At 44.3% G+C, this 23,178-nt stretch overlaps 1 protein-coding gene across 1 annotated transcript in view; it reads left to right on the top strand.

Moving 5' to 3' along the window:
* The window catches only part of IPMK (inositol polyphosphate multikinase), an 85,730-nt gene that overhangs the window by 36,829 nt on the left and 25,723 nt on the right, over window positions 1-23,178 (top strand). Inside the window, exon 4 of the mRNA XM_029911381.1 lies at window positions 20,811-20,907. Coding sequence (XP_029767241.1) covers window positions 20,811-20,907 — 97 coding nt within the window. The remainder of the gene's footprint in view (window positions 1-20,810; window positions 20,908-23,178) is intronic.

Here is a 23,178-nt window from a genome sequence, read left to right as displayed (position 1 = left end):
GCTCAAATCACTTTTCTCTCCCCTTTGCTGTATGCAGGGCTGGCTCCAGGGTTTTGGAGCTCCCCCCTCAAGCAGCTCCCCCCTCCCCCCCCCCAAACCCACGATCGCGATCTGTGGCGGCAATTCGGCAGAAGGTCCTTCACTCCGAGCGGGAGTGAGGGACCGTCCGCCGAATTGCCGCCGAATAGCTGGACCTGCCGCCCCTCTCCAGAGTGGCCTCCCCACGCACCTGCTTCCCAAGCTGGTGCCTGGAGCCGGCCCTGGCTGTGTGAATTATTTTGTTTAATCTTTCTCTTATAGTGATCTTAGTTGTTACTTGTAACAAAAAAAAAAAAAAAAAAACTATAAAGAGCACACTTATGGCTGAACTCTTGTTAAAGTGGGCTGTCTCTTTTTAATGCAATTTGTCCATAACATGGACTGAATTCTCTGAAAATTATTTGCAGTGTTGAATCTGGAGACCAGAAGATCAGCCTGAAAGTGGTGGTATTGAGGGATCTTTAAAAGACAATAAGTTTGAATGAAGGGTGATGAAGGGAAGGGGACTCATTGTTCCAACATGCTGGTTGGGGGAAGGAAAAAAGAATAAATAATGCCAAACTGGATTGGCAAGTGATATAGCACTGCCCAAAAGTTAGTTTAGAACTGGACATGTAAACCAATTGTGGGTTGGGTTGTTGTTGGTTTTTTTTTTTTTTTTTTTTTTAAAGGGGGAGGGGTACAGGTTATGGCTAACAAAGAACAAATTCTTGCTCCTGTTTGGAATACACACACTCTGGAGATGATGTGATCCCAGGCAGACAGTTTGAGAGTGTCTGGCCAGAATACAGACATGCTTGAAGGACCCTGACAAGAGACCCACTTTTTAAGCTGTTGGTCAGATTATTATTTTTTTTATATGTTTTAAGTAAAAATCTGTGGTTTGTTGCAAAATTTATTAATCTGCTAAGTAGTACCAATAGTAGTCTGAGGTATAATGTGTGTAATATAATGGATTTCTTCAAGAAAATGTAGTCTGTTGTTTGTTTGTTTAAAAAGACGGCTTGTGGGAGTTGGGCAGGAGGGTGGGGTTTAAGCTGTACTGGAAGTTCTCGAAGGAAGGAAAATGACAGCTGCTTCCTTAGATCTTAAGATCAGAAGTTAAATAGAGAGAGAGCTTTCGTACAGAATCATAATTGAAGATGCTGTGATGATGACTGCATAGGCTGTTGTGGGCCAGGGAAGGGATAAGGGCCTGAAGACGCTTACTTTGGTTACAAAGGATTTGCTGTGAGAAGATACTGCCTTTAATTGCAATGATACTGGAAAGCAGGTCTCTGAAACAAGCTACTTTAGTTTGTGCTGAGTAGGATGGTTTGTACCAGTGTTGAGATAGTATTTTTATTTTGTGTTAACTCATTGTCTCCTTTTTAATCTTGCACCAGTCAAGAAACTCAAACCAGCCAAAGATTGGACTGGACTCTGATCTGATTGTGTTTCTACTTATAAGATAAAGACCATTCATAAAGACTATAAAAGGATATGAGTGTTGCGAGGCTTTTCCTCTGCAATCTTACAACCCACATTGCGTGGGAAGCAAGAGGTGGAGAATAGTAAGGTAAACTATAACCAGACCAATTTGATGGGTAGTGTTTTACAACTAGTTGGTGTATATCTTGCCTGACTGTCACTTTCACTTCTAGCTCCCAGAGAAGATCCTTTTCTCAGTATTGCCATTCTTGGGTTCCTGGTAACTTCGTGTTAATGTTTGGATGTGCTGAAGAGTTTTAGTGTAAGGCATATTAAACAACCCTACATGGATCAGTGTTTGGCATGCCTCTTGGAACCTCAGGCTATTGCTAAATGCTATTTACTCGTTCCCTGAGGCTGCAAGTCCTTTGAAGTGTTGCTTAATTTTCATTATGCAAAACTTAAACAAATCTGAAATGTAACTTGGGTTATGTATACACTAGCAGAGTTACAGTGCCGCTCAGAGAGCGCTGAAGGGAAACTGCTGTTGTGTGTTCACACTGTCAGCTGCCTGCGCTATAGTGTTTTCACACTTGCGGCACTTGCAGCGGTATTCAGAGCGGTGCACTCTGGGCAGCTATCCCACAGTGCATCTCTTCCTCTTCTGCCGCTAAGAGTTGTGGGAAGGCGGAGGAGGTTGCGGGGGATCGTCCCAATGTCCCGTGATGCAATCCCTGTGCTTCCGTCCGCATTTGGCGCCATCTTTCAGCGGTTTGTGTACTGCGCACTCTTGCCTCTTTGATCTTCAGGAATGGATCCTGAACTGTGGACTAGTATGCTGCTCGCTCTGACCAACACGTCACGAGTGGCAGTGGGGTTATTCCTTAAACTACAAAGGCAAGAGGAGTCCGACATTGATCTCGCCATGTGTAGTAGCTACAACACGAGATTGCTTGTGGCATTCACAGAGGCGCTGATCACAGTGGAACATCACTTTTGGGCTCGGGAAACAAGCACTGAGTGGTGGGATCACATAGTCATGCACGTCTGGGATGATGAGCAGTGGCTGCAGAACTTTCAGATGAGGAAAGCCACATTCGTGGGACTGTGTGATGAGCTCGCCCCAGCTGTGTGGTGTGAGGACACGAGAATGAGAGCTGCCCTGCCGTTGGAGAAGAGCATGGCGATTGCACTGTGGAAGCTGGCTACTCCAGACTGCTACCAATTGGTCGCTAACCAGTTCGGAGTGGGAAAGTCGACCGTTGGACTCATGTTGATGGAAGTGTGCAGGGCCATTAATTGCATCCTGCTCCGAAAGACCATGACTCTGGACAACGTGTGATATTGTGGATGGCTTTGCACAAATGGGCTTTTCCCTAACTGAGGAGGGGCGATAGATGGCACGCATGTTCCAATTCTGGCACCAGACTACCTAGTCACAGTACATTAATCAGAAGGGGTATTTCTCAATGGTTCTTCAGGCGCTTGTGGATCACTGTGGGCATTTCACGGACATTAACGTAGGCTGGTCTGGAAAGGTGCATGATGCACGCATCTTTTGGAATGCTAGCTTGTTCGGGAAGCTGCAAGCAGGGTCTTTCTTTCCGGACCAGAAGATCACCGTAGGGGAAGTTGAAATGCCCATTGTGATCCTGGGAGACCCTGCCTATCCCTTAACGCCATGGCTTATGAAGCCATACACAGGGCATCTTGACAGCAGCAAGGAGCGCTTCAACGACAGGCTGAACAATTGCAGAATGACTGTTGTGTGCTTTTGGCCATTTAAATGCCCGCTGGCGCTGCCTATATGGGAGGCTGGACCTGGCTGATGACAATATTCCTAAAGTTGAAATAAAGTGAAAGCTTCACTCAGGGCTGGAACGCTGAGTTTGAACAGCCAGAGACCAGGGCTATTAGAGGGCCGCAGTGCGGGGCCATAAGGATCAGGGATGCCTTGAGGCAGCAATTTGAAGCTGAAAGCCACTAATATTTGTTGCTATGCGCAGGAGTGCAGTGCTTGTAATGCTAGGAGATGATTGTGATTGGTGCAGACGATGCACTATGAAGATGTAAGAAAATTGCCTGTTGCTTTGCAGGCCTCTGTTTGCTTTCAATTAATGGAATAAAGATTGCTTTCAAACCAAAACAATTGTTTTATTAAAAAACAACCGTAAGAGAGAGACAGACAAAAAAACATATCAGCACTGAGGGGAACGGGGGAAGGAGGATCCCAGAAGGAGGTAGGGTCCCGGGACGGTTAAAGATTCGTGTATGTCCAAGTATCGTATCCAACCTTCTCCTTTTGGAGTACAGTGCAGTGGGTACTGTACTTCAGCAGGGCTAAACTGCAGAGAGATGGGTGTTGAGTGCAGTGGGTACTGGTAGTCCACAGGGCTTGACTGTGATGGGGCAGGAGTGGAATGCAGCGGGTACAGACTGGAGCCAGGAGATCGATAAGAGTGTGTTGACAGTGTCTGGGAGGGTGCATGGGAAAGAGTTTTGCGACAGCAGCTGCAAGGGAGGGTGGGTACGGAGCTGCTCAGTTTGCAGTGCTAGTAGCGCCTGGGGCGTGTCCCCTTGGCACTCCATAACATTTAAGAGCCGCTCTGTGGCTTAGTTCTGGTGCACTGCGTTCTCCTTTCGGTCCCTCTTCTCGCTGTCCCGCCACTCCTTCAAATTCATGTTTCTCGGCCGCGGAGTGCATCATGACCTCATACAGAAAGTCCTCTTTAGTTCTTCATGGCCGCTTTCTAATTCTGCGCAGCCGTTCAGCCAGCGATAACAAAGAGGGAGGCTGGGCTTCCAAAGTCATATCTGTGAAGCCAAAATGCAACATTTTACAGAAGCAGTATTGTTTGCAACACACAGACCACTGATTTAAAACACAGCCACAATTCACATACCTGTTACTAAGCACGCATGAGCCACAAGACCCCGAAAATGGTGAGTAACTTCAGGGGCAGGGGAAATCAGTGTTCCAGGACCATACTGTACACTGGGCATGTGGCTCTTGGGGAGAGCCAGCACTGTAGCAGGGGCTTATAATCATTCCTGTCCCCACGTTTTCCACAGGCTGTGTTCATTATGGAAGATATCTTGCTGCTGAGGATGAGCAGGGAATCAAGGAACGGTCTTCTCCAAGACTGCGGCTTCTGACTTGGCCCTTATGTGGCTTGCCTGTGTGCAGCAATGGTCCCCCCCTTTCCCCCTGCCCTTTCCAGGGACGGCAGAGTGGCGTGGGAAAGTTACCCTTAATGGGGCAATAAACAAAGCAGCTCTGCCAAAGAACCTGCAGCAGCGGATTGCCCAGTATCTCCATGAGAGTTTCCTGGAGATCTGAGGCAGATTCCCGTGAAGTGAGGGAGTCAATGAACACCCTGTTCCATCGCTCAGACTAGGCATGTGGTGGTACGTGCATCACACAGACACAAGCCTGCGTTCTGCAACCCTCCTGCCCCCAACAACTCGCTTCAGTGATTCCCAAAGCCACTTACCAGGGGTCTCCTCTCCTGTTTATGCTTTCCCAAGATCTGACAGCTGTGACTGGCTAACCTCTTCCGGGGTAGAGAAGAGCTCCTGGCTGCATGCATCTCTGACCTCTGAGTTGTTCTCTGCCTCTGGGTCCCCCTCCTCCTCCACATCGTCGCCCAAGATTTCCTCCTCCTGGCTCGGTCCACTCTCGACTGGCACGTGAGGCACTGAAGTATCCACAGTGGCCTTGGGAGTGGGGTTGCCACCGAGTATCGCATCGAGCTCTTTGTAGAACCGGCAGCTCACGGGCCCAGCACCGAAGCGGCGGTTTGCCTCCCGCGCCTTGTGGTAGGCGTTCTGCAGCTCCTTCACTTTGACCCTGCACTGCAGTGTGTCCCGGTCATGGCCCCTTTCTGTCATGCATCGTGAAATCTTTCCATAGGTATAATAATTCCTACGGCTGGAGCGCAGCTGAGACTGGACAGCTTCCTCTCCCCAAATGCTGATGAGGTCCAGCAGCTTGGTATTACTCCAAGTGGGGGATCGCCTGGTGTATGGAGCAGGCATGGTCACCTGGAAAGATGCACTGAGACCACTTCATGCATCACCAAGCAAACAGGAAGAGGACTTTCAAAATTCCAAAGGAATTTACGGGGTGGGAATGACGGTTGGTCACCTGAGGGCAGGGCAGTAGCGTTCAAACCAATGACCAGAGAGGCGAGAACAGTATTGTGGGACACCTTCCAGGGGCCAATCACAGCGCTGTAATTGGCCAGGGTATCTACACTGGCTGTACGGTGCTGTACCCCCAGCGCAGAAAGCTGTACGCCTCTCGTTGCGGTGGGGTTTTTTTACAGCGCTGCAACTGCGCAGTTTTTGCGCACTAATCGGTTTGGTAGTGTGTACACCTCGGGAGTTACAACACAGAAAACTGCTTTACTGAGCAGAAACTTGACAGTGTAGACAAAGCCTTGGTATTTTGTTGGTTAGAAAATTGACTGAAATGTCTTTATATAAAATCATGTTCTTCCTGTCTGATATCAAACTGAAACTTCTATCTAGTTTAATAGGCACCACCAAAGCAATACATCTTTAAGAAAAATGAGTTTGGAAGTATTAGAGACTTTCTGAAAACCACTTCCATAAGATGTTTCACAAAGTAAACTATGGAAATGTCAAATAGCAGCTGTTGAATTTAGTAGAAAAACTATTGCTTTATTGCAACTTTTACAGTATAGCTGTCTTTGTCAGAAGAGTAATTTTATAATATTTACAAGGCCCTGTTTTGCCCAGCAAAAAGATTTTACACAATTGTGGGAGTGGGGAATATCCTGAGAAATTAGGTGCAATTTCCCTTTAGTCTCACACAGGCATCTTTTGCTAGAGTCTGACAGTTTACATACAACTATATTTTTGATATTTAAAATAATTGTTTCATAATTCTTTATAAATATTCATGAACTCAAAGTTTTTTAATTGTTAACCTCCTCAGTAGTTGAATGACTATTCTGACATTTGTTTACTGAGGTGTGTTGAGAAATATTAGAATAGTTGGCTAAAGGGAAACCTCGTCTGACTTTTGACTTATGACATGAATATATTTCCACATTATCTTGTGACAGTCACATGATACTACTTAAGAAGTTGTGAAGTCAAACAGTTAAAAGTTAGGAAATTTTAGATTTACAGTTGCTGTTACAACCTTAATTCTCCCCCACCCCACTCGTTCGTGCTTATATCTCATGCACTGCATGATGCCATGGTGCTGTGGGAAATATAAAGCATGATCATATAACTGAAGGCTTTATCATAATGCATTTCCACAAAGAGGCAGAATTAAAGCTGCATATGCAGTCATAAATCTGGCATTTCCTAGCTTTTAAATGCTTGACTTTACAACCTAATGTTCTTTTAAAAAAAATTTATTATTTACAGCTATAACAACATCCCATCATGCATTATCGGAAGTGTCTGAACCCTGAACCTTCAGCACTGTAGGACAGATTTCAACCACTTAATTTATAGGACAAGCTACAATAGCTGGCAGCAGAGAAGTTTGAGGGGAGTGGTCTTGGTGAGCCTGGTCTTATTCTTTCTCCTTGTCTCATTCCCTGCACATTTATCTTTGTTCTCAGTATTGCTAAAAAGTACTTTTAAAAACCATATCAATTGCACTGCACATGTTCATAATGCAATTTCAAAACATTTGAGATTCTGTCAAATGACTAGTTTCACCAAAACCATTTAAAGGCTCTGTTATAGTAAAAACGTTTTCCTTCTAAAATTCAATGTTTTCTCTGCCCCAAGTCACTTAGATGCATTAAGCTGTTTATAAAAATTCTTGCAATTTTTAATAGGAACTAGTATTCCGTGCCTCACCCACACCCTCTCTTAGTCAAAAACGGATGAGTTGTTTGGGCTCAAACTCCCTCCCTGCCATTTCTCTCCAAAAAGGTATTTTGGGGCAGAGACCAAACATCCAATTTATAGTTTTAAACCTGGACTACCATTAGATTCGATAGCTTCCTTTTGTGCTATCTGAAAAATATAGCTCATGGTATGTGGCATCCATACCTACGCCAGTATGAACTGGCATAAGTTTGTTGTGCAATTTTTGATTGATTTATATGAAGATTTTACAAAAATGTGTGTTTGACTTTGTGCTACTAATGGGCATATTTTCGAAATTTGCATACATGTTACACAGAATGGTGATAACTTGAAAAAATTAAAAATGATTGCTTTAAAAATTGGATTTTATTAATGTGACATTACCTAGGGTACAATCTGGACTGAACAGCTGTGTCCCCTCAATTCTCCAACCTGGGGTGTCTTTTTTACATTGCTTTACTGTGAGAGCACCAATCCTGGTCTGCTCATACACAGCCTCCAGCATGTAAATTACTTCCAGCTATATTGTATGAATGCTATGGCCAGGCGCTCTTAAATTACACTGCAGAGGAACACCAGCAAATTCCCAGTCCCAGACTTTCCCCCAGAAATGTGTACTTGTACTGCCCAGCCCCCTCTAGGACAACACAAGCTCATATAAAGTCCATCATTTTATTAATAGAAAATGATATGCACAAATCCTGTTATCTCTAATGGAGTTTCCCAAACACTTCAGTCCAAGCACAATGGTTTAGATAAAACAATAAAACAAGTTTATTAACTACAGAAAGAGAGATTTTTTTTTTAAGGGACTACAAGAAATGAGGCATAATTGTTTACATGTAAATAAAAGGTAAAACGTAGCTAATATCTAACTTAACAAGCTAGAGTAAATTCAAAGCAAAGGTATTTCTCACCATATGTTCTACAGTCTTACTGGTTGAATTCCTTTCTGCCAGGATCTCTTCCCTAGTCCAATGATGATTCCTTTGTCCATCAAGTGTTTTGAATGCCGTGAGTAGAGATGAAGGGAGAGAGATTTTTTGGGGGTCTGTTTCCCTTTCTTATAGCTCTCTTTTTTTCCTTGCAAATCCTCTCCAGCTGAGCTTCAGGAGACTGAAAGTCTGTTTTGACAGGAACTTTCAGCTGTTTCTTTGCCAAGATGTAAAATTCTCACTCACCCTTTTTTCTGCCAAAGACTGGCCACTTGACCAGGTGATAATCCATTTGATCTTGTTGACACCTGGCTGAGGGGTCTGCTTGCGTTTTGTTTCTGAGGAACTGGTTTGTGGCTGTTTTTGCAAACTTGGAACATGTCTCTCTAATATTGTACAGTAGAATCTTTATGTGGCATGTTGCCACACACATTTTACCAAGATAGTAATGATCAGCCAGTTATGAGTTTTCAAATGATACCTCACAAGGCATGCTTTATACAACATTTATCATAGTCTTGTAAAAGGAGTGAACATAAGGTGCAGACTGTCACCGTGAATGAGTGATGTACTTGCTGAAGATTGTGTGTTTGGAATAAGCAGTAACCTTTGGGTTCCAGGCAAGGCTTATTGATGGTCCATGTTTCCAACTTTTGTAGTTATTGTGCACACAGCATGTATTGCTTAATGTCGCATTAACTGTAATGCTATTGTATGAGCCCAAGCGGAGACAGACCTGTCCTCGCTTACAGATAGCCCCCCAACCTGAAGCAAATACTCACCAGCAACCACACAACGAAAACACTAATCCAGGAACCTATCCTTGCAACAAAGCCCGATGCCAACTCTGTCCACATATCTATTCAAGTGACATCATCATTGGACCTAATCACATCAGCCACACCATCAGGGACTCGTTCACCTGCACATCTACCAATGTGATATATGCCATCATGTGCCAGCAATGCCCCTCTGCCATGTACATTGGCCAAACTGGACAGTCTCTACACAAAAGAATAAATGGACACACATCTGACATCAGGAATCATAACATTCAAAAACCAGTAGGAGAACACTTCAACCTCTCTGGTCACTCAGGAACAGACTTAAAGGTGGCAATTTTGCAACAGAAAAGCTTCAGAAACAGACTCCAAGGAGAAACTGCTGAACTTGAATTAATATACCATCAATTTAGGCTTCAATATAGACTGGGAATGGCTGAGCCATTACACACATTGAATCTATTTCCCCATGTTAAGTATCTTCACACCTTCCTGTCAAACTGTCTGAAATGGTTTCAGAGTAGCAGCCGTGTTAGTCTGTATCCGCAAAAAGAACAGGAGTACTTGTGGCACTAACAAAGTGCTTGTGGCATAGAGACGAACAAATTTATTTGAGCATAAGCTTTCATGGGCTACAGCCCACTTCATTGGATGCATGCAGTGGAAAATACAGTAGGAAGATATATATACACGCGCACACACACAGAGAACATGAAACAATGGGTGTTACCATACACACTATAAGGAGAATGATCAGTTAAGGTGAGCTATTATCAGCAGGAGAGAAAAAGAACTGTTTGTAGTGGTAATGAAAATGGCCCATTTCCAGCAATTGACAAGATGATGTGAGGAACTGTAGGGGGTGGAGGGAAATAAGCATGGGGAAATAGTTTTACTTTGTGTAATGGCCCATCCACTCCCAGTCTTTATTCAAGCCTAATTTAATGGTGTCCAATTTGCAAATTAATTCCAGTTCAGCAGTCTCTCGTTGGAGTCTGCTTTTGAAGTTTTTTTTGTTGTAATATTGCGACTTTTAGGTCTGTAATCGAGTGGCCAGGGAGATTGAAGTGTTCTCCAACTGGTTTTTGAATGTTACAGTTCTTGACGTCTTTGTGTCCATTTATTCTTTTGCGTAGAGACTGTCCGGTTTGGCCAATGTACATAGCAGAGGGGCATTGCTGGCACATGATGGCATATATCACGTTGGTAGATGTGCAGGTGAACGAGCCCCTGATGGCGTGGCTGATGTGATTAGGTCCTATGATGGTATCCCCTGAATAGATATGTGGACAGAGTTGGCAACGGGCTCTGTTGCAAGGATAGGTTCCTGGATTAGTGTTTTTGTTGTGTGGTGTGTGGTTGCTGGTGAGTATTTGCTTCAGGTTTGGGGGCTGTCTGTAAGCAAGGACTGGCCTATCTCCCAAGATCTGTGAGAGTGATGGATCATCCTTCAGGATAGGTTGTAGATCCTTGATGATGCGCTGGAGAGGTTTTAGTTGGGGGCTGAAGGTGATGGCTAGTGGCGTTCTGTTACTTTCTTTGTTGGGCCTGTCCTGTAGTAGGTGACTTCTGGGTACTCTTCTGGCTCTGTCAATCTGTTTCTTCACTTCAGCAGGTAGGTATTGTAGTTGTAAGAATACTTGATAGAGATCTTGTAGGTGTTTGTTTCTGTCTGAGGGGTTGGAGCAAATGAGATTGTATCGTAGAGCTTGGCTGTAGACAATGGATCAAGTGGGTGTGGTCTGGATGAAAGCTGGAGGCATGTAGGTAAGTATAGCGGTCAGTAGGTTTCCGGTATAGGGTGATGTTTATGTGGCCATCGTTTATTAGTACTGTAGTATCCAGGAAGTGGATCTCTTGTGTGGACTGGTCCAGGCTGAGGTTGATGATGGGGTGGAAATTGTTGAAATCATGATGGAATTCCTCAAGGGCTTCTTTTCCATGGGTCCAGATGATGAAGATGTCATCAATGTAGCGCAAGTAGAGTAGGGACGTTAGGGGACAAGAGCTGAGGAAGCGTTGACAGAGCCAGAAGAGTATATCTCCTTACTATATGTTCCATTCTATGCATCCGATGAAGTGGGCTGTACCCACGAAAGCTTACGCTCAAATAAATTTGTTAGTCTCTAAGGTACCACAAGTACTCCTGTTCAAGTTACCATTGTTGTAGGTATCGCAACTGAATTTGTTGACTCCTGTACTTGTGAAATTTAGTTGCATGTCCTTGGCTGTCTTAAAACAAAGTAGACAATGCAATTTCACATTAATATGCAAGATTACTCATAGACTCATAGACTTTAAGGTCAGAAGGGACCATTATGATCATCTAGTCTGACTTCCCGCATGATGCAGGCCACAAAAGCTGACCCACCCACTCCTGGAATAATTCTCTCCCTTGACTCAGCTGTTGAAGTCCCCAAATCATGATTAAAGACTTCAAGTCGCAGAGAATCCTCCAGCAGGCGACCCCTGCCCCATGCTGCGGAGGAAGGCGAAAAACCTCCAGGGCCTCTGCCAATCTACCCTGGAGGAAAATTCCTTCCCGACCCCAAATATGGCGATCAGCTGAACCCCGAGCATGCGAGCAAGATTCTCCAGCCAGACCCTCCGGAAAAAAGTTCTCTGTAGTAACTTTTAATATCCCATCATTGACCATTGTTACTAATTACCAGCGATGGCACGTTATTGACCTATTGACTAAAATCACGTTATCCCATCAAACCATCCCCTCCATTAAGCTTGATAAGTTTATCTTAAAGCCAGAGAGGTCTTTCGCCCCCACTGTTTCCCTCGGAAGGCTGTTCCAGAACTTCACCCCTCTGATGGTTAGAAACCTTCGTCTAATTTCAAGCCTAAACTTCCCGACGGCCAGTTTATATCCATTTGTTCTCGTGTCCACATTAGTACTGAGCTGAAATAATTCCTCTCTCTCCCTGGTATTTATCCCTCTGATATATTTAAAGAGAGCAATCATATTCCCCCCTCAGCCTTCTTTTGGTTAAGGTAAACAAACCGAGCTCCTCGAGTCTCCTTTCATATGACAGGTTTTCCATTCCTCGGATCATCCTAGTGGCCCTTCTCTGTACCCGTTCCAGTTTGTATTCATCCTTTTTAAACATGGGAGACCAGAACTGCACACAGTACTCCAAATGAGGTCTCACCAGTGCCTTGTATAACGGAACCAGCACCTCCTTATCCCTACTAGAAATACCTCGCCTAATGCATCCCAGGACCGCATTAGCTTTTTTCACGGCCACGTCACATTGCCGACTCATAGTCATCCTGCGATCAACCAGGACTCCGAGGTCCTTCTCCTCTTCCGTTACTTCCAACCGATGCGTCCCCAGCTTATAACTAAAATTCTTGTTAGTCATCCCTAAATGCATAACCTTACACTTCTCACTATTAAATTTCATCCTATTACTATTACTCCAGTTTACAAGGTCATCCAAATCTCCCTGCAGGATATTCCCGATCCTTCTCCGAATTGGCAATACCTCCCAACTTTGTATCATCCGCAAACTTTATCAGCCCACTCCTACATTCGGTTCCGAGGTCAGTAATAAATAGATTAAATAAAATCGGACCCAAAACCGAAGCTTGAGGAACTCCACTGGTAACCTCCTTCCAACCTGACAGTTCACCTTTCAGTACGACCCGCTGCAGTCTCCCCTTTAACCAGTTCTTTATCCACCTCTGGATTTTCATATCGATCCACATCTTTTCCAATTTAACCGATAATTCCTCATGCGGTACTGTATCAAACGCTTTACTGAAATCGAGGTATATTAGATCCACCGCATTTCCTTTATCTAAAAAATCTGTTACTTTCTCAAAGAAGGAGATCAGGTTGGTTTGGCACGATCTACCTTTCGTAAAACCGTGTTGTAATTTGTCCCAATTGCCATTGACCTCAAGGTCCTTAACTACTTTCTCCTTCAAAATTTTTTCCAAGACCTTGCATATTACAGATGTTAAACTAACAGGCCTGTAGTTACCCGGGTCACTTTTTTTCCCCTTCTTGAAAATAGGAACCACATTAGCTATTCTCCAGTCCAACGGTACCACCCCCGAGTTTACAGATTCATTAAAAATTATCGCTAACGGGCTTGCAATTTCCCGCGCCAGTTCCTTTAATATTCTCGGATGAAGATCATCCGGTCCACCCGATTTAGTCCCGTTAAGCTGTTCGAGTTTGGCTTCTACCTCGGATACGGTAATGTCAACCCCCCCTCCTTTATTCCCATCCGTCACGCTGCCACTATTCCTGAGTCCTTCATTAGCCTCATTAAAGACCAATGCAAAATATTCGTTTAGATATTGTGCTATGCCTAGATTATCCTTAATCTCCACTCCATCTACAGTCTTAAGCGGTCCCACTTCTTCTTTCTTTGTTTTCTTCCTATTTATATGGCTATAAAAAACCTCTTACTATTGGTTTTAATTCCCCTCGCAAGGTCCAACTCTACACGGCTTTTGGCCTTTCTCACTCCATCTCTACATGCTCTGACCTCAATAAGGTAGGTTTCTTTGCTGATCCCTCCCATCTTCCACTCCTTGTACGCTTTCTGTTTTTTCTTAATCACCCGTCTGAGACGCTCGCTCATCCAGATCGGTCTAAATCTCCTGCCTACGAACCGTTTTCCCTTTCTTGGGATACAGGCCTCCAACAGCTCCTGCAACTTCAACTAGAAATAATCCCAGGCGCCTTCTGCCTTTAGATCCATAAATATGTTAGTCCAATCTACTTCCCTAACTAGTCGCCTTAATTTATTAAAGTTAGCCCTTTTGAAATCATAAACCTTAGTCTCTGATTTAATTTTGTTAATCCTTCCATTTAGTTTAAACCGAATTAGCTCATGATCACTCGAGCCAAGGTTGTCCCCTACAACCATTTCCTCAACGAGGTTCTCACTTCTCACCAAAACCAAATCTAAAATGTCATCCCCCCTCGTCGGTTCAGCAACTACTTGATGAAGGAATTCATCAGCTATCACATCTAGGAAAATCTGAGCCCTATTATTGTTACTAGCATTTGTTCCCCAATCTATATCCGGGAAGTTAGTCTCCCATGATTACACAGTTCCTATTTCAGAGTAGCAGCCGTGTTAGTCTGTATCCGCAAAAAGAACAGGAGTACTCTAAGGTGCCACAAGTACTCCTGTTCTTTTTACACTTCCTATTAGTTTTACTTCCCTAAAAACATTAAAGAGTTCTCTGTCCATATCCAGGCTAGATCCCGGCGGTCTATAGCACACCCCAAGCACTATCCCAGGGGAGGCTCTAGTAGTTCTTTTACCCAGTGTGAGTATTGCCCAGACAGACTCCGTCTTATCCATACCATCACTTATTATTTCTTTACAGTTTATCTCATTGTTGACATACAATGCTACTCCCCCACCTTTACCTTTGTTCCGGTCTTTTCTAAACAGCACATACCCCTCCATACCTGTACTCCAGTCATGACTACCGTTCCACCACGTTTCGGTTATTCCTACGATATCCGGTTTCATTTCTTGGACCAGGAGCTCCAATTCCTCCATTTTGTTACCTAGGCTTCTCGCATTGGTGTATAAACATCTTAATTTATGCCGTTTGGCCTCTCTCACATTTGTTATCCAATTTGGTACGGACACCGTACTGCCAGTATGACCTATTAGTCTAGTATCCATCCCCTCCCCCCCTTATGTCCAATCTCTTCCACCCGGCTGTATCCGTTCTTATCTCATCGACCTCCCTCTCAATGTTATAATCTGGTGTGGAGATTAACTGGACATCTCCCAACCGTCTCCCCCAAATTCCTAGTTTAAAGCTCTTTTGATGAGATGAGCCAGCCTCCCTCCCAGAAGTCTATTTCCTTCCCTACTTAGGTGAAGTCCGTCCCGTGAGAACAGTTGTCTGTCCCCGAAAGCCTCCCAGTGGCCATACATCCCAAAGCCCTCTTTATAGCACCATTCCCTTAGCCAACTATTTATCATCACAATCCTGTCACCCCTTCGCTGCCCTTCTCTAGGTACAGGCAGAATCCCACTGAAGATGATCTGAGCCTCGATTTCCTTAAGCGTCTTCCCCAGCCTGGCATAATCTCCCTTGATTCTCTCCAGCGAGAACCTAGCCGTGTCATTTGTTCCTACGTGAAGGATGATCAAGGGGTTCCTACCTGCTCCTTTTAGGATCCTTTTCAACCGCAGGTCCACATCCCGTATCTTAGCGCCTGGTAGACAGCACACCCTTCTGTTCTCTGGGTCCGCCCTGGTCACAGGTCTGTCTAACCTCCTCAGTAAGGAGTCCGCAATCACGTAAACCTGCCTTTGCCTGGTGACAGTGCGATCTACTAATCTATCCCCTATTCAGTTCATATTCAGCATTCTGGACTTTTTGTCTGATTGCATGCACTCCAGTAAGCACACTGTAATCAAAGGAGATGTCCATTAGCTGCTGATTATTACTACTGGGCTCTTTATTATGAACAGGCATTGCTCTCTTTTATGCATGAGAATGAGCAATGCTTCCTGAAGAATTTTTTGCAGTTACTGCTTAATTGGGTGGCTTTCCCAGGTCTTCCTCCATTATGAACCAAATACATGTTCTTAGTTGACACAGTTCTCTCCTCTACCTGCCAAAAAAAGGTTAATCATGAAAACTGATACTGAGATCTGTATTTAAAGAAAAACAAGTGATCTGGATATCTTAAGTGAAATTAGTCTAGGTTTAAGAAAAAATCTCTATTGCTTTTGGGATCAAGACAGCTTTGTAGGAGGCTGATTAACATAATGCTCTTAATTCCATTACATTGGTGTTGAAGCAGTAACTCATCCTTTAGCATGACAGTAAGATATTTTTTCCATTTTAAAACACAGCTGTTATACATCTGCTCTTCTTCATAGGATAGTAGACTATTTAAGAAACCTTCTTTATTCTTAGAGTGATTAAGCCCTGTTTTTTATTTGATCTTGAAGTTGGGATATCCTAGTGCATTAGTGTTCTAAATCTACAGAAGTGTATTTTTGGTACCTTCCCAAGTCCATGGACACTAATATTACTATCATAAAAGTAAGTCAAACTATATGATTCTGATCTTAAAAATTGTAGAAATGGCATCTTTTAACTCAGCATGCTGTTCCTGTGTCTGTTCAGAATCATATCTGCTTATTTTATTGGCTAAAATAAATCTTTATTAGTACCATAAAACCAAAGCAGAACAGGTAACTGAACTTTTTTTTTTTTTTCTGGTTCATGTGTCAACAGAATTGTCAACTCAGTTTGATTTGTAGAATATTTACCATCAATGTGAGCTAAGAGAACCCAGATACAGGTTGACAATGAGGAAAGCAGTCTCGTTACATGTAAACTGAACAGATTTGTTTTGGAAGTCACTAAGGCAACAAACATGAAACCTCCCAATGCTGTTATGTAGGAGTTTTGTTTTTCAGAGTAGAACCCCATTTAAAGACTTGTTCGCATGGTGTGGCAAAGCGCATATGTTAACATTAAAAAGTATCTAGTTCGAAGTCTACTCTGGGCAGTTAAAGTGCAACACGTTAGGGTGCTTTGCAAATTACACCCCTCTGGCACACATTGCTATACCGTGTAGACAAGCCCTTTGTCTTCATTAGTGATTTCACTCGTAAATTAGGGGTTTTCTTGTTAATGTGCTCCATCATTAACATCCTCATCAGCACCCTCAGTGACACCATACCGTGAGGCAGCCATCATGCCTCAAGAGGTAGAGCAAACCACGAGTGAGCTTGTCTTGCTTTTTTACCAACTCGGTATCTGCAAGGAGAATATGCAGCTGGAGTTGCATAAGGAGTTCACCAGGTGATCAGAACAACACTATGGAACACCTTGGGTGCTGGCAGGAGGACCTAGGGAAGGCCGAAAAGCAAAGAGAGAAGCAATTCCGAGCTGAAAGGGAAGTGCTGGTGGAGTATTTTCTTTATGATCAGGAGATAAGGAAGTGAGACATGGCATTTCAAAGGGATGTGATTGAGATGTTTGAGGATCATGAGCCATTCAGCTCAAAGCTGTCCTGTCCAAATTATCTGTTTACCCATGTCCAATCCCATAATTTTGTCTCCATTGTACCAAGACCTCCAACCCATGGACAACTCTCGTTGTGGGCGAAGCCAGGCAGCAGTTATCTGCTGCACTGTGTTCCAGTTTGAATATGGATGAAGTGAACACATCCTGACGTGCAGTTCCTTTCATATATAACATGGCACAATATTTTCAGTTTATTTTGATGTCCGATGTTTGGAGTGTGTTGCACTGTTACCCTCTTGCCTGCCACTGTTGCTGTTTTGCACTTGTTTCTTTCATTTTGTACATTCTTTCAACTTTGTCATGGGATCTGGATGGCTAAATATGCTGATCTTTAATAAAGCTTTGCTTAGTCACGTACTGAGTTCTGGTGGATAAATAAATCAAACAGAAATAACAGGTCCACCAGGTTTATTTCATACAAAAATATTGCAAGACCACATTTCATTTCACTCCCCTGGCCCACATTCTGGCATCAGCACCAGTATACTTCCCACACAGCTCAAATGGGGGTGCACAAGGCATCCCATGTGGCTGTTGTTGTAATGGAATCTGTGCTAGAATCAAGAGGTGCACTAGGTGGCTGTCTGTAAGCAGACTCCAAATCATGGGTGTCCTCAATCCATTCTGCCCCCAGATATTCCCCCTTGGATTGTGAAACACATGTGTCTGTGCCATGTTTGGCATTATATATACTACAGTCCAAATGAGTCTGTAAGTGGCACCATCTTCCTTGCTGTCAAAAGCACATTCTGCCACCATCCTTTACCTGCTTGGTTTGTAATTGTACTCTCTCTTGCCAGGGCAGTGGAAATCATAAGTCTTCATCACCTAGGGCATCAGAGGGTAGGCAGGGTTGGCTGAAATGAGAATGGACATGGACATCCCACTGATCACTGTCACTAGGTCAGAATCCAGTATCAGCTTACCTACACTGAAACAGACCAGACCTCCAGAACACCCTCATCTTGTGTACTCTACCATGTGTATCCTATGTAGGTGTCCATGACTCTGACGCAGTAGTCCTGCATAATGACGATGTAGTAGCCCTTCCTGTTAATGTACTTGCTTAAGTTGGTAGGCATATGATAAGTATAGGCGTGCCATCAATAGCACCTGCACAGTTTGGGAATGCCATCCGTTCAAACCCCACAGTTATTTCTGAATAACCTCCCTACGTTGCTGTAGAGCAATAATTGCTTTCAGATTTCTGTGACCACTGTGTCAAATATGGATTTGCCAATCCCAAAATTATTACAATAGATCGGTATGGAGTTGCCGGGTTCCATAGTTCAATAGCAACGTGCTTCTGGACTATTATTGCTTCTCTTGTCTGAGTGTTTTGGTCCTTCAGGCCCCAGGCGAATTCTCCCCGCCCCCCCATCTCCAGGGATCTTGCTTTCTTCATACAAAAGTTCTGGGCCTACTGCTGATTGTATATTTCTATCACAATATATAATCCCACCACTCTGTGCTCTGGTCCTGGGAGTGGGGTGATGGTGTGTTTGCTGTGAACGAGAACATCAGCTGGGTCCAGGCCTCCATATCTGCGTGGTACTGATCTCTTCTTGGTGTGCTTTTAACAGTAAGCACCACCGCTGCCTTCTCTGGGGAAACCGACTCTTTAAGTCTCTTAGTGGCAGCTTTTGCAGAGGCATGCCAAAGAAACATTGCCTTCATAAAAAATAGTAGTTGTTGGTCCTAGCTGTTGGAATGAGCAGGTTGCATATCTTAGAGCACAAGCAGGTAAAAGCACAACAGCTTGTGTCCTGGCAGGCAATGGATTTCCTGGGCCTAGATCATTTCTGCCCACAATTCCCAGAGGGGACAGATGCTTTTTCCACAGCGCCCTGTGAACACACATGTAAAGTGGTGCATTGAGCTGTGGTGATACGGATAATGGGATATACACCCAGAAATCCCTCTCAACTGTATACAGTGCCAGTGCAGACATTGGGCATGATAGCAGCTATGTGGAACTTGACTGCTCTTCTGCAGTGTGATTGTACTCTGTCAAATTTGGCTAAATCAAGATGACTAACTTGTGAGTGCTCAACTCAAGGTTAGACTGAAGGTAAGACGAAGCCTAAGGCTAGGTCTACACTACAGCGGGGGTCCGACCTAAGATACGCAACTTCAGCTACGTGAATACCGTAGCTGAAGTTGCGTATTTTAGGTCGACTTACCTGGCTGTGAGGACGGGGGAAAGTCGACCGCTGCCGTCGACTCCGCTGCCGCCTCTTGCCGCGGTGGATTTCCGGAGTCGACGGCAGAGCGATCAGGGATCGATTTTATCGCGTCTTCACTAGACGCGATAAGTCGATCCCAGAAAATCGATTGCCTGCCGCCGGACCCTCCGGTAAGTGTAGATGTACCCTATGACAAAAATGCTTAGACCAGCTTTAACATTCTGCTGCTGCTTGATGCTCCAATGTACTTGAATTGACATAAATAGTCACAATTGAGGTTTGTCTTGATGTTTGTGGAATTGTAACTAGACTTTTTGGTTCACCTTTGTCCTAAAGCCATTGTGGTATCATTTAGTTCAGTTTACCATGTAACATCTTCAGTTTCGAGGAGGAGATTCAATTATAAGAAGGAAATCTCCTGCTGTGGCTATATGGGTTAGTTTTGCAACATAAATGGGGCCCTGTTTGTTTGGGAGTTGTATTTAAGTTTTGGATTTAAGAAGCTTTGTAAACAGTTTGGAAATGCAGTTAAAACATTGCAGTATGGTCTGTTGCAGAATGCAAATGTGTTAGTATTTCTAGGTAACTACTACACTGTGCCTGGGGGGTCTTCCAGCACAGTTGCTACAGTGTGGATAGGAATTGTCCCACATCTACAATGGCTTTGGGGCCTTGCTGTCTACAAGTGTTTAGACTTGATGTTTAACAGTGGTCTGTATCCTTTATCAGTGTGGACATGCATTTTTTGGGGGGGTCTAAAACCCATGCTAGTAAAAGTGTGCTCTAAGTTATCTGCTGTGCTGCCTGCAGCTACGTTCTCTGACAAAAAAATTCCATTCCACGCTAGCCAGGGAAATGTTTTTTTAGAACCCTGCTAGCAACAACACCATTTAAAAGTGGTTGTAGTTATAGGACCGTCTCTAAATTCCAGTTTACTTGAATGAGAAATAAATACTGCAGAAACGTAATAAAGAGCAGCTACTATTCCCAAACAATTTTTTCCAACCGTTTCTTGCCAAATTCAAGAAAAAAACAAAAGCGGAGGAAAATAGATGTATCTGAATAGCGTGTTATGGCTGTGTAATTATTCAAAGGATGTACTGAGGGTTTTTTTGGGGGGGGGGGGAGTGAGGAAAAAAGAATCCAAACTGAATCTGTATTCTAAGCTTGATAAAATTTAAAATGGCTAAAATCTATAGTAATCCTTCAAAATCCAGGATTTAGGATAGAAGAATGAACTCAGTCTGTACTATACTGGCTTTTTAATACCAACAATTACAGCTTAAATTTTGATAAGAAAAGATTAACTTTTTTTTTTGTTTTTTTGTTCAAGTTAGCTAATACAGTATTCCATGGATAGTAAAAATCAATGTATGTTCTGCATGTTGGAAGATTACAAATATCTTGAATTTCTCATATATACTTTATCATTTCTTGTAGGTTTTTAGTAAAGTAAAGTAGTTGTAAACATTCTAGAATACAGGTAGCAGTTGGCTCTTGAAAATATAAAATGCATAATTTAAAGTTATATTTCCCCTCTTTTGTTTCAGGTTTATGCTGCTGACTGTTGTGACAGTGTTCTTCTAGAGCTGCGGAAATACTTGCCAAAATATTTTGGCAGCTGGTCACCACCTACTGCACCTAATGGTATTGTTTTAATTTTATGCTAGCTGCCCAAACTGGATGTGAAATTTTCTGGGAAATCAGTTTGGCAATACCAACCTTTGTAACTTTTTTGTAGCATAATCCTATTCCCTATAACATCACATACAGTATAACAGTCATTTAAATAGGTACCCTGTTTAAGAAGAAGTTTTAATGTAGGAAAAATATTTTGTCCTACAGATATTCCTGAGTCTGAGTGAGACCAAGATCTGACACCTTAAAACTTTATTTGTATTACACTGTAAATATGTTACACTTTTTTCTCTGATCTTTCTGGTGGGTAACTGGAAACAAAGATAAAAATTTCTGCTTTATATTTAAGAAATGAACTAGTGTCCCCACTTTCTTATCTATTATCCATATGGGAAGATAGAACCTCTGGATAGGGTGACCAGATATCCTGATTTTATAGGGACAGTCCAGATTTTGGGGGCTTTTTCTTATATAGGCACCTATTACCTCCCATCCTCTGTCCCGATTTTTTTACACTTGCTATCTGGTCACCCAACTCTGGAACAGGACACTATAAAGCCCATCTAAATCTTTGGCCACCTTTTAATTAGCAGTTGAACTCTTTTTGTATAACTCTATTACGTGTTGCTTATGCTCCCTGTGGATAACTTGTTTTCCATTAACAAGTCTGAATTATTCTGTGTAAAGAAATTCTACTATAATTCCTTTAGTGCCTGGTACCTCCTTGGTTCACATTAATGCCTTCTTGCGTTTGTATTTGGCAGTATCTCAAAGAGCTTTTTTATAGTACCTATCCTTTTTATCCTTCATTCTTTGGTATGGAGTCAGCCCCTCTGGGGCTATCCAGGGTCCTGCTGCAGCACATGGCTTGTCTCCTCAGTCATGGAGCCCCCTGCTCCTCCTCTTCAGCATGTCCGTCTCTTTTCTTCACTCCTGCTGAAATGTTCCTGTGAGTCCCTCAAGTTTATATGTCTTGTTATCAACACCTGGTTCTCTTTTCCTGCTGCCAATAAATTTCCACTCTCCAAACACCAGCCCCTTTGTTGAGGGACTGGAGAACGTAGGTTCTCCTAGGCTTGAGTTAGCCCATTGTCCTCGGGTGTTTCCACCTGAATAGCTGATTGTAAAGGTCTAACAACTGAGTATTGTTCCTGCTCTGGCTGAAATGTGAGAGAGCCCTGTCAGCCCCAGGTAGAATCCATACACACACACAGAGATATTCAATAATGCAGAAATTTTCATAAGAACTTGATAATATCACCCAGAATTTATAAACTGTACAGAGAGCATGCCAAAATCGTCACTACCTCTGGGAATGTTCTATTGGGAAAGGAGTGGGGGTTGGAGAGAAGATTGATCTAGACCGGGGTCGGCAACATATGGCACGTGTGCCGATTTTTAATGGCACGCTGCTGCCTGCCGGGGTCCCGGCCGCCAGCCTTGCTCTGCCCACTGCCGAACCCAGGCTGGCTGTGGGCTGGGCGGGGCCAGCAGCTGGGACCCCGGCAGGCAGCAGCGTGCCATTAAAAATCCTGCCCGGCCCAGCCTGCTCTTCTCCTTCCCCCGCCCACCGCTCTCTCCTGAGGGGGCAGGGGGCAGAAGCTTGGTCCTGCCGGCTGCTGCTGCAGGGCAGCCTCCACCGACAGCCAAGCTTCCTCCTCCCCCGCCTCTTCTCCCAGCGTGCTGGGTTCCTGCCCCGCCGCCTCCTACCTCTCTGCACCCGAACAGCTGATGGCCTGCAGAGGGAGGGGGAGCTGGAACCACAGCCGCAGTGTGCTCGCTGCTCCAGAGAAGAAGCGGGGACGGGGCCTTGGGGAAGGAGTGTGGAATCAGGGCATATCCCCTCCAGCCCCCTGCCGTGAGCCGCTCAGGGCAGGGGGCTGGGAGCATCCCCACGACTCCAGCCCACACCCCCAACCCCCTACCCTGAGCCCTGCACCCCCGCACGATCCCAGCCCTGGCTCCGGCACCCCCCACACATACCCAGCTCCCCCACACTACATGCCCTGATTCCTGCACCCCCTCACACGCCCCCAGCCCTCTGCCCTGACTCCTGCACCCTCCTCACACACCCCCATCCCCTGCCCTGACTCCACCCCCACACACATCCAGCCCCCCCACACCCAATGCCCTGACTGTTGCACCCCCCACATCCCCACCCCCACCCTGAGCACCAACCCCCCCTTCCCCCCACATTCCTACCTGCACCCCTCACACCAAATGGGAGCTGCCCAGGTAAGCGCTCCACACCCAAACCTCCTGCCCCAACCCTGAGCCCCC

The sequence above is a fragment of the Terrapene carolina genome, unplaced genomic scaffold (assembly GCF_002925995.2).
Source record: "Terrapene carolina triunguis isolate 2854851 unplaced genomic scaffold, T_m_triunguis-2.0 Scaffold95, whole genome shotgun sequence".
NCBI classification, from domain to species: Eukaryota; Metazoa; Chordata; order Testudines; family Emydidae; genus Terrapene; species Terrapene triunguis.
Note: the sequence above shows the minus strand (reverse complement) of the source record. Positions and strands in the feature narration are given on the sequence as shown.